Here is a 12,489-nt window from a genome sequence, read left to right as displayed (position 1 = left end):
TAATATTACGCCGGCAATGCCAGAGTTGCAAGCCGACTGAAAGGCACTCCGCGCGTGCTTTTCGCCTCGGCGACCATGTTGGCGGCGAGCTTAAAAAAAAAGGTGGAATCACGGTGTTTAATCCGATTTAAGAGAGAAATTGGCCATACAGGATAACAACTATCAGTTCCTAAGAATATTCGCAGCATGTAGATCGAGTTCTCGTGATCAAAAGACAAACGCACAATCCTCTTTAGTGCACCTATAACGACATAAGCTGCAGCCTCGATACTAACACCTTGATCGGCGCCTTGATTCTGGACTTTGTGAATTCCTTCGAAAAATTTCCCCACAAACGTCTACTTCTAAAGCGTTCGTTCGCTTAGATTGGATACGTGACTTTTCCACCAACCGACTTCAATACATTTTCGCTAAATATTGCACCTCCACCTTCGCTCCATTTATCTCAGGCGCACCACAGGTCGCAGTTCTCGCTCCCCTTCTATAATCTTAATTTGTATTAACTACCTGCTCACTAACTTCTCTTCAAATATCCGCTTATTCGCAGATGACCTACCTTTTAACAACACGACCGAAGCTGCCGCTCTTCAGTCTAACCTGCATCACAGCGAAATCTGGTGCAAAAAAATGTCTAATGTCTCTGAACACTAAAAAATCATCTCTTGTCTCCTTTCAACACTGGAAGTATTTGTAGTCCAGAAATCGGCTCTCTTTAACTCTGAAATCAGCTCTGTAAACATTTAGTGGAACTTGGGAATTACCGGCTGATATTTCAGGGGCCACTCACATAAACAAACTTACCAGAGACGACAAAGCGAGAACCTCCTTCTGATAAATTACTAAAATACTGCATCTTTGTTCGAACCAAACTCGAGTTTGCATGTGCGGTCTGTGACCATAACTAAGCTAATCGCATTAACCTATTAGAATCAGTTCAAACCCGGGCGCTTGTTTTATTTTCTCCGGTTACTCATATGCATCAAGTGTTGCTGAACTTGAAACGGAGCTGACCTCCCTAACTCTATATCGACGCAAGGACGCCTGCCTATCCCTCTTACGCAAATTCTACCGTGCATCCCTTTGCAGACCTTTTACTTTACCTGCACATCGCCACTCCTGCCACCCCTACCATGGCAAACCGTATATCCTTCGCCAGCTTGTTTGTCGGCCCATGTTTATTCTTTTTTTCTGCGAATGTCCAGTGCATGTACTGACCTTCCCACTGCTGCTGTCATCCATCGGTACCATGAACGCTTCAAACACTTCACTAACAACTAATTTACCATTTGAAACGCCCATCCCTCGTGTAAAACCCCTTCACAGGAGCATCTGAGGCACTGAAAAAAAAAAATGTGTGCAAGACGCCCGTGTGCTGTGCATTGTGAGTGCTCAAAATTTACCAGGAGCCCTCCTCCTCTCTCCCTTCTTTCACTCCCTCCTTCTTCCATTCCCTCATGGCGCAGTCGAGGTGTCCACCGAGAAGCGAGAGTTACGTAGTGCGCATTTCCTTTTCTGAAAACCATTTTTTTCTCGGCTGCTGGCCCGAAAGACGCGGGTTCGATCCCGGCCGCGGCGGCTGAATTTCTTTGGAGGAGAAATTCGAGGCCCGTGTACTGTGCGATGTCAGTGCACGTTAAAGAACCCCAGGTGGTCGAAATTTCCGGAGCCCTCCTCTACGGCGTCTCTCATAGCCTTAGTCGCTTTGGGACGTTAAACCCCATAAACCAACCAACCATTTTTCTCGGCGCAGCAGAGGCTGTTGAGCGAATGAAAAGACGATATCCAACATTTATAGTGCACTAAATATTTACAGAGAGGTGATTGGGTAGGCCCTATTGGCCCTTTCCCTAACAATACTAGGTGGAGCCCCTATTCCGGGGCCCCATTGGCAAGCAACGCCGCCCGCGTCCGGTGAACCAAGGCCTTTTGGGTCTTTAGGTCCTGACAGCCGAGCAGGGCCGCCTCCCAGTCCTCTCTGGTGGGGTTGGGGTTGGGGGGGATAGATGGGTTTGATTGACACGCCCAAACCATGTGGAAGGTGTCAGCCACCTCCCCACAGAACTGGGACGTGCCATCAAAGGATGCGTTGAAATGTTTAAGTACCGCCGGGCACAGTACAGTGTTAGTAAGAATTTTGATGAGGAGGCGCTCGTCAGCGCGATCCAGTTCCTTACAAGGGGCCGGGTAGCGCCGGTGCTCCTCTTTGTAGTAATCGGTGATGTGTTTGAATGTAAGGGCCAGATTGTCTGATTCGGAGTAGGCGTCCAAGGACAGGGAGATAGCCCGGGGAGAGAGTGCGCGGGCGGCCTGATCGGCCTGTTCGTTTCCCTGGAGGCCCTGGTGACCGGGGGCCCAAATCAGGTTGCGTGGAGTTGGATCTTCGCATCGGCAGCTATATTCCAATATGCGCCAGGCAAGCGGGGGAGCCCAGCCCAACTCACAGTTCCGACAGGCCCCTCGCGAGTCGGTGATGATGTGTTTCGACTTGGGATTCGTGAGAGCCAGAGCAATGGCAATCTCCTCCGCGTGTTTAGAGGTGCGGCGCGATAGCCCCGCGGTCTAAGGCATCGGGAAACGAAGCTTCTCTGCTTAAGCCGGCGGTGGTTCGAATCCCTCTTAAAGCTGAAGGTTTATTTCTCTTTGAGTCCGTTCGGGTGGAAATGTACAAATGTTTCCGGATAAGTTCAGGCTTTATATGGTCGGCCTCCGGTTTGCCGTCAGGTTCTATCTACCATATGGTGTGGGCCTGCCCCTCCAACCCTGCTATCCCCCCTCACCCCAACCCAACCCGGGAGGACTGGGAGGCGACCCTGCTCGGCTGCTCTGACCTGCAGGCCCGGCGGGCCTTGGTCGCGCGAGCCCGGGCGGTGGCCAACGCCACTGGGGTCCCGAACTAGGGACCTCCACCTAGTACTTGTAAGGGCTGGCCCCCTCTGGGCCAGCTCGTGCATAACCTCTTTAAGTGTATCTGTATATAAATGTTTTCCACAATCACCACCATCCTCTTGTTCGGCTTCAGCTTCGAACGATGTTCGCCCTAAATTGCCGAGAATGGGAGCTGCTTTTCATGTTTATTTAATAAACTCGCTGCGTCAACCAGCACTGATATTTGTTCAGAGGTAACGTTTTTGTGCTTGTCAGTGCCTCATTCGCGAAGACGTGGCACAAGTGCTGTCTGTTAGTCCCAGTTTCCTAAGAACAGCGGCAAGCAGGTAGCGGTTAGAATCACGTGATCTGAGGTCGATGTTACTAGAACCTTTCGGCGGGATACTGATCCGGGTAAGAGCGACTGGCTATTAAGAGGCGCATCATAATGTCTGCCGAGTGTTTATTGGTTTATTGGGGTTTAACGCCCCAAAGCAACTCAGGCTATGAGGGACGCCGTAGTGAAGGGCTCCGGAAATTTCGACCACATAGGATTCTTTAACGTGCGCTGACTTCACACAGCACACGGGCCTCTAGAAGTTCGCCTCAACCGAAATTCGACCGCTGTGACCGGGATCGAACCCGCGTCTTTCGGGTCAGCAGCCGAGTGCCATAACCACTGAGCCACCGCGACGGCTGCCAGAGTGGTTAGCAAAAATATGGAGGGGGCACGCATGGAGCTCAGGTCGCCACTTTTGGTGTAGAATCAGTATGGGAATAAATATAAATAAAGCAAGATAATGTAAGGCGCCATGGGTGGCCAATTTTCTTTCAGTTTCAGCTTTAAGAAGAGTCGCACGCTCTGTTGAGTTCGATCACTCAGATGTATACCTCAAGGGTTTCATTGCCGAGATCACCAATGGCATCCGTAGTTGATAACGTCAGTGCAGTGCGAGCTATGCGTAAGCACGCCTAAAATGCCCGTCAGCTCTTAGTACCATTTGTTTTGTTCGCGGCTAGGATAATCTCCTTGCCTCTTCTCGTCTAGCGATGCGCTCTGATTCACCGGCGACGCCGTCACGAGTTTGAGTCAGAGAGGTGGGGAAAACGGCTCAAGTTTTAGCAGCAATAGTGAAAGCGTCCTTTCCTGCCGAACAGACGTCAAGAGAGTCTGGAAAGGCCCATCTATAGGATTTTACTGCGAACAAAAATCAATTGGAAGTTGACCACGTTCGCTTTAAGCAATGCATGTATTCCGAACAAGCAAAAGTTTGCGTAGGAGAGATGCACAAAAAAAAAAAACAAATTCTCTGGCCCCCTAAGCAAGCAGCGCAGTGTGAAGTTGAACCAGTGTAAACTACCAAGTGCTTCAGAGAAGCCTGCCACTAATTTTAAACGTAGGATTTCAGGTAAAAAGATGGCTTTTGCAGCAGAGCAATACCAGCGTCGGCCGACTCAGAAAAAGGGTGAATCATGTTGACTACTAGGTAATAGTTAGAAATCAGTAGCTGGCCATTAGCTATAACTATTTCATTTTTTTAAATTTCGGAAACGTATTACCCTCCATGCTATGGCTCAATATATTTTGGCAATTTCACGCTCGTTTCTGAAGTCGCACGTGGAATTGCCAAAATTTTTTCAGCCATGGTCTACCCAGGCAGATCATGTTGTAGAAATTCTAAAAAACTGAAATGGCTATAGCTAAAGGCCAGCAACTGATCTCTAATTGCAACCAAGTGCCTATACCTAATATACACAAAATTAACTATTACAATTTAGTTAAGAAGAATAATATTTAGCAAGATCAGCCTCTTTTTTTTTTTTGACGCCCGCCAATGCTCGTATTGCACCGCCGCAAAAGCCATCTTTTTACCTCAAGAAGCCTATTTTTAAAAATTCAAGATGGGCTTCTCTGAAACACCCAGAATAGTGCGACTCACGCAGTATACTCGTCAGTTGCAGGGGGCTTGTTCAAGATTTACGCTTGTAGTGGATTCAGCACGTTCTAAACTGCTGTCAGCGGTATTGTAGTGTGTTCTCTTTTTTTTTTCATTTTTATATAGGGCACATACTCTTAAGTTTGGTTTTTTTTTTTTTTTTGGTGTTTACGTCCCAAAGCGACTCAGGCTATGAGAGACTCTTAAGTGTTCTGTATTATATGACAAGATGGCTTCAGCCTTGAAATACCTATGTAGTTACGCTCGAAGACGAAGACAAGTCCTGTTGTCGAAACGTTGGCTCAAGCAACCTGAGGTTTTCCCCTCCCTTGTTCATTTTGGGATTGCCAAGGACCATCTACCACACCCTCTCTCTACTATGTAGTTACAGTTAGCTTACTCTAGATATAGTAAGCCCCGCCGCGGTGGCTCAGTGGTTACGGCGCTCGGCTGCTGACCCGAAAGACGCGGGTTCGATCCCGGCCGCGGCGGCTGAATTTCTTGAAGGCGAAATTCTAGAGGCCCGTGTGCTGTGCGATGTCAATGCACGTTAAAGAACCCCAGGTGGTCGAAATTTCCGGAGCCCTTCACTAGGACGTCTCTCATAGCCTCAGTCGCTTTGGGATGTTAAACCCCGATAAACCAATAAACCAATCTAGATATAGTCAGCAGCTAGTGTACACCGCCGTCATCTTCTCGTCGCCCGGGGAACTTTAATTCGGCCATATAGCTAACTGTAGTTCGTTGGAGGCTAAAGCCTTCAAGTCACAATTACTTGTGACCTGAAACCACCGTTGTCGTGCTTTACCAGTGTATTGTATCCAAATGCAACCGAGCGGCACACATTGCGAATGGAACCGCTTTCCCACTGAAATCATATCCTGATGATAACCATTCTTTCTCGGCTTTAACGAACATTGTTTAACCTTGTTTAAGTTTGAAACTTCTCCACTATTAATGCATCCGGCCCTGGGAGGAAATAAATGTCTCACGAGTTTATCACTCTTTTGGGATTTTACATCGCTAAGTATTTCATTAAAATTCAAGATCAGCAACGCATATGCTTAATTCGAAAATCGATTCTTCCCTCGAATGTGTCCCGTAGAGACAGTTCACTGTCTGAAGCCGTAATTGCTGGCGCGGTCGCTCTCCAGCGCACGTACTGAACGGTGGATAAGTTATGCCTATCGTTGTTCACCCGCGCATAATGCCTTCGCCCCAGGCAGACGCGTCTCGTGTATTTTTACTTTTTTATTATTCCGTATTGTGCATGCATTTTTGCCTGTACGGTATTCGCTGATGATCTTCATGCCGCATGTATCGTCTATTTGTAGTCGCGACACTTCCTTTTGGCACAAGTCACAGTCGTGTGGCCTATAAATGGCCTCAACTAACGAAACAATAAGCAAAACATAACACATGCGCGCCTCGCAGTGACGTCAAGGGGAAAAAAATGCGGTAATTCCAAGTCTATAAAGGGGTCTGCGCCAGGAAAGAGAGAGAGAATTCTTCTTTCTGCTTTACTGGTCAGAAACGAGTGTCGACGCTCCGTTGCATGAAAAAATGCACACAGTGGCAGCAGGCCTTGAGACAACTGAAGACCATTATTAACCGAACAGAGCCAGTGGACACAACGGCTCGAACGGCATCGGATCAGTTCGCATCCCGCACCCAAGCAGGTACGTACAAGACCCATTTTACGAGAGGAGTGTCACCTATGTTTAAGAATAGTCATAAGAGATAATTACAATGTACACGAGTGAGAAAAAGCACTATAATCGCCGTTTTAAGTACATTATGCTTTATCATGAGTCGATAGCGTCAGATATTGGTTTTGATGTGTATACTACAGTTCGGCGCCTTTCCGCATGAGGACCTCACCACAAACTATTAATTTTCGCCTTCTCCGCTTCGCCTGTTATGCTTTGCAGCTCACTGGCATCATTGTCCAGTCCACTTGTTTTGTCTTTAGGTTCTAGGTTCGCAGTCCATGCATACGTAGAGGTATAGCTGCTACAGGGTCTTTTGGAGGTCTTGTCCACGTTAACAGTTTGTCCACCTTAATGGCTGCTCATCTGGAATCCTACCTGTTGGCTCAGGGGTCCCACATAGAACTAACTATCCTTGGTCCTCTTATATTTTAACATACAATTAGTGACATCGTTGCCTTAGTTTACATTGTATCCGTCAGTATAACGCCCTTTCCGTTGTACCGATGACCATATTTCTTTGAACAATAACCTTAACGCTGTCTACCATTGGTGTAACCTTTGGTCTAGGAATTAAAGAAGAATGCTTTCTTCGGGCAAGTGACAAGGACGCTCGGTTTCAATTTTCATACAAAATCAATTAATGTCCAATAATCCGGGTCGATGAATATAAATACCTTGAGGTCGCCATCACTAGTCACACTTTAACTGGACAAGCCACATTAGGAAAATCTGCGTATCAGCCTCTAGTAAAATTAGTCTTCCTTCTTTACAAATTAAAGACGGCTTCACATCACATCTCCTAAGCTGGAATATAATAGCATGGCATGGAACCCTTACTTTGAAAAAACGCGTGAATGAACTAGAATTGGTCCAGATAAAAGAAGTTTGTTTTATATTTAATGCACATCACAGATTAAGTTCACCATCATCTCTCATAGCTGTAAGCAACATTTCAACATTTGAAAGCACAACAATACTAGCCAGACTGTGGTTCCTGCTTGTACTCTACATTCACCGACTAAGTATACAATCATTCTTCATTCCGACACGCAATGTGAGTCGTCAAACTCGGCACTTCATTTCTACACTCTAGAACCATGCTCCTCACGTACTAACAGCACTAAGAACTTGTTTTTTTCAGCGCACTGTCTCCCAGTGCAATGCACTTCCATTCGATATTTTTTCAGCTGATGATGTAACTGTTTTTGAAGCACGTGTAAGAAACGTCCTGGTTTGAATTTTCCTCATTGCTGTTTGACGATTTGTTTTCCTTTTTTTTCCCCACATTTCCTGCGTTTCTAGCGCATTGCTGCTTGTTCTATGCTTTTTGTTGCTTGCTCATGGTGGCGCTGAGCTACACTTCTTTTCCCTTGTATTGCCCTCTTGTTTAGTCTTCAGTGACTGCAGCATGTTTTAAGTAAAATAAAACAAAGTAAATATATAGTGCTGACGGTATACGTCATGAAGCCAAATTAGGGAGCCAGCTCGCACAAGGAAAATAACTGTCAAGAAATATAGACCCGTTACCGCGGCTCAAGTCAACGCCTGGCATAGGGGTCGTTAACACACCTGTTAACAAAGCCAGTGGCAGCACTCGCTTTTGTTTTGATTTTTTTTTAATTTGATGCTGCTATAGCACTGTCAGTACATTGACACATGTCCGCTAGGGATATATAAGAAAGACCCTGTTTCAGATATATTTCCACAGTGTGCCGTCTGTGCTGAGGCAGCCAGAATGATAACGACTGTAAAACGCCGAAGATAACGCCTGTAATTCTTGACAGGAGTGACAAGCAAATGAAAAAAAAAGAAATGGAAGAAAATTTCGATACGAGTGCCGTTATTTTTGGAATATAGTCCGCGGATATTACATGTTTATAAGTTTATTTATTGATACTTGCAATCCCAAAAAGGCATTTTCTCAAGGTGGGAATACAGGAACAAGAACAGAGAGCAGACTGCCAAAGAAGAAAGTGGCCAAAAAATTAATACATAAATAAAACTCGTCGTGAGCAATAATTGTAAGTTCAAAACGAGAAGCGAGCCACTGAAGACAGCGCAACAAAGAAGTACTCATCAAAGTACACTAAAGTTTCTGGCAGTGCACAAGAACACAAAAATTTTCAGCGAAAAGAAAATAATGAGCAGCAAGCCGGTTATAATAACAATTTTAAGAGAGGTTGAAGCCAGGAAGGCAATACGTAAGAAGAGAATCCATTAATGAACACTGAGGCATGCGGTGATGACACTAGATTGCTATATAAATTCGTCGTTAGTAAGCGGATCCCACTCTGCTACTGTCCTTAGAAGAAATGAATGAAAAAGTTATTACGCGATAGAAAAAGGTGATTGTGAGAGTTGAACGTTGTGCTGTCAAGTTTGAGCTTGAAATGACTTTGACTTGTTGTTACAAGAACTTAAGGCTAGAAACACATTTTTTGGGGTTCTGAATACGTTAAACCAGCCTTATTTATTTAACAGGCCACTCAATAATGTGCAGCCGTGGCTATTATAATAGAAGGAGCAGCTTTTTCCTACTTTAAAAAAAATTTTGATGTTAGTATTTCTAAACAGATCCTAAATTGCTGCACCTTCATCCAATATTGGGAAGATGACATATTTTTAAGCTGTAGTAGGCGGACTTAGGTGAAACTGCGGAGAGAATATTATTTTCTTGCGCGTTGTGGAGTTTCTGCAACTCAGCTTCCAAAGTGGAAATAATAATTATCATCTAAATGAAAATGTTACATGCAAGTAGAAATAAACATTATTGTCATCATTATCGTCAGATACGGCCTATACAGCATTTTGTTTTGAAAAATTACTTATCATAACATCTGAAACACAAAGGTATTCTCACTATTACGACACTTTCTTTTACTGTGGTACTAGCGCTCTCTTGCGTCGCCATCGCACAGCTGAGTGGTTTACACCTGTTTACTGGCACATGACATCTTGGTTTTTCATACGAAACAATTCTGGACAAAAGCATTTTTGAGCATAAACCATTCATGAACGCAATTTTTTCATATAATATTAGATTTCACTATAACAATTCAATATATCCGTAGATCACCCGACTGTAGTCTTGCATTTTTTCCTATTAACGCTTCTGCTATCGTCAAAAGCGTTCCCTATTGGTTTCCTATGGCAGTCTTAACTGTTCGATGCGATCGATGGAAACACTTGAAAAGAAAGATTTTGCTACATATCGGAAGAATGGACAATTACCTTCAATATTTCGATAACAGAGTCCTACAACTTTCCAAACGTCAAAATTTCTATCCGGGAATGTTGGACACGGAATAATATCGTTCCCGCGCCTGACTTCCATGACACGTGTAGTACTGCTTGACGTTTTGACCTGCAGATGCAGGAAAACGATGAAGTCAGTGCAGCAGAAACACGGTCGCGACGCATTCGGAACGAATAACGGTCACCACTCCGTACCATTCTGGAAACTAGCGCAATTAACATTTTCCAGCCAGCGATCCGTGGGGAACATGTACGCCATGTGGGGCAAAATTGTAAAAAATTGTTTTCTCATCTAAAATTGAGCACTGCGGATGCGGTCTACAGTTGGGAATATACGGTATCTAAAAGCAGAGCTGCTGCAAATTACTACAGCTGTGGCAGCTAGATCGGGAACAATGTCATCTGTCTTGCAGCAGTTCGTGCTGACCTCAGCGTGCCGCTCATATGTGCTCTGTTGCAGGAAAGCGTCGGATGAAAGCGCCTCCGGTCTCCTCCACCTGAGCGCATACTGGGAAGAAAAAAATGACCGGTTTCCAAGGCATCCCAGCCGCCCTCAGCGGTACCTGTGACCCTCGGGCGGAGACATGGCCGCTGATGGGCAATCCCATACCCCTGATACTCCTGCTGCTCGGCTACGTCTTGTTCGCCAACTGGTGGGCTCCGCGAATCATGGCCCACCGAGATCCACTTCCTGTACGCAGGCTGGTCCAGGTCTACAACTTCCTCATGGTCCTCTGGAACGGCTACTTCGTGGTGACCTTCATGCGGCAGTCCTTCTTCCATGAAGACGAGAAGAAGCGCTACAGCTGGCTTTGCCAGGGCGCAGACTACTCGTCGGAGGGGTTGCCCATACTGACAACGGCCTGGTGGTTCCTCGTCATGAAGATCGCCGAGCTCTTCGACACGGTGACCTTCGTGATAACCAAGAACTTTGGTCACGTCAGCACGCTACACGTCTTCCACCACGCGTCTGTCGTGGCTGTCGTGTGGATTTTGGTTCAGACTGGCGTGATGGGCCAGAATGTATTCCCGATGACCTTCAACGCCCTGGTGCACGTCATCATGTACACGTACTATTTCCTGACTACCCTGGGACCCGAGGTGCGGAAAAAGCTGTGGTGGAAACGCTACCTCACTCAGTTTCAGATGGCGCAGCTTGCAAGCTTCGTCATCTTTGGAACCGTGCCACTGTTCGTGGACTGCGGATTTCCCCCATCGATGTCGGTGTTTATAATCGGTGTGCCGGCTGTGTTGCTAGTCATGTTCAGCGCCTTCTACCGTAAGTCGTACACACCCGCCAAAAAACACTCAGAAACTAAAAACGGTTTTCGTTCTCTTCCACGTGAAAAGCGCAGCTGAAAGCCCGTGTATACCGACGTGTTACACGACTGGGCACGATACGGGGCCCCCATTTCGATGACGAGATTGCAAATAAGCATGCCGCCGCTCGAACGTTGCTTAGGCCGTCGAGGCCCAATGGTAAACTTCTTTTCTACGTTTGCATCATTTACTAAATGGTTTTCACTGCCCTCTTTCATAACGCCCACTCAACGTGACTCGCGGTACTTTCAGTTCCATTTCTTTCCCATTACCCCTTTTTTGGTTATTAATCGTCCGAGAAACGCCTTCTCCGCCTTCCCTCGTTTCGTATTTATGTTTGGGATATTCTTCTGGCATGCCGACGTCCCGCCCTTGAATGATGATCTCAATGTCGTTGCGTACGCATGGCTTTTCACTGTGCTTGTTTCCGTCTGCCAAGTCTAGATGGTCCAGTTCCAACATTTTAGTTGTTCGGCGCCCATTTTGAAGGTGGCGATCATGTGTGCTTTCTTGTGCAGGTCTGGGGCGCATTTTTAACCTAGGGCTGGAGTCATATTCTTTCCGTGCACTGGTTTTCGTGGCGAGATATATGGTGCACTCTCTGTCTTCATTGTCCAGATCCACAACGTAACTCCAGGGGCGGAACAGCTCATGGCACAAACAGCCAAGTGCCGGTTTGAGAACAAAATGAATCAGGTTCAAGCTCAGCTCAGTGCGACATATTACTGCGAAAGCTTTATCAAAGACTTTCTTTTGCCTCATAAATGCTGTCAAGTCGGTTCGGGGTGTCGAAGAGTCGGGTCCAGTCGTCCCCAAAGCAGGAGGTACACGGCTTCGCTCGTTACTGGGTCCGCTCAGTGAAGTGCATGCAAACGCTCTCGTGTCAAAGAACAGCACGAACGGAAGAGAAAGGAGAAATAAGAACCTGTTTTGTGCAAGTGCCGTCGCGCCTCCGAGACAATGACAACTCGCCATATCTTGGAGGCTGTATTTGCAGCACGGCACCGCGCTGTTCGACGCTGGACGTCGCTGCGGGTCGCACCATGCGTTTTCACGCAAAGATCGAGTCCGTGTAAATCCGCAGTCATTGAGTTGGGGTGATCTCTCTCGGCCTGCATCCTGGCTCGACCCATTCCGATTGGGTTCGTCTAAATGAGGCCATGGGCGTCCGGAAGGGGGGGGGGGGGGGGCAAGGGGGGGGGGCGGTTGCCCCCCCCCCCCCCCCTTGGAATTAATTACGGATAATATTTATGCACTAGTTCCTTTTTGGTGCTAACCTACCACCGCCCCATCCCCAAACATCGGGTGCCCCCCCCCCCCCCCCCCCCCCCCTGGAAAAAGTTGTGCGGTCGCCCTTGTATGAGGCTTATACTTGTCACTCATTTGCCCGCTGATCGAAG

General features: G+C 46.7%; 1 protein-coding gene across 3 annotated transcripts in view; it reads left to right on the top strand.

Moving 5' to 3' along the window:
* Nucleotides 1–12,262, top strand: part of LOC149371866 (very long chain fatty acid elongase AAEL008004-like) — a 63,197-nt gene extending 50,935 nt beyond the window's left edge. The window contains exons 1-2 of one of the 3 annotated variants that reach the window (XM_089566155.1): nucleotides 6,345–6,481; nucleotides 10,230–12,262. In XM_089566155.1, coding sequence (XP_089422281.1) covers nucleotides 10,292–11,128 — 837 coding nt within the window. In that variant the 5' untranslated portion in view covers nucleotides 6,345–6,481; nucleotides 10,230–10,291 and the 3' untranslated portion in view covers nucleotides 11,129–12,262. Of the gene's footprint in view, nucleotides 1–6,344; nucleotides 6,482–10,229 lie in introns of those variants that run through there. The other 2 variants (XM_089566156.1, XM_089566157.1) reach the window with 2 other exon arrangements.
* The last annotated feature ends 227 nt before the right edge of the window (nucleotides 12,263–12,489 follow it).

This window comes from Amblyomma mixtum, chromosome 1, assembly GCF_055824585.1.
Source record: "Amblyomma mixtum isolate Tamu chromosome 1, ASM5582458v1, whole genome shotgun sequence".
NCBI classification, from domain to species: Eukaryota; Metazoa; Arthropoda; class Arachnida; order Ixodida; family Ixodidae; genus Amblyomma; species Amblyomma mixtum.
Note: the sequence above shows the minus strand (reverse complement) of the source record. Positions and strands in the feature narration are given on the sequence as shown.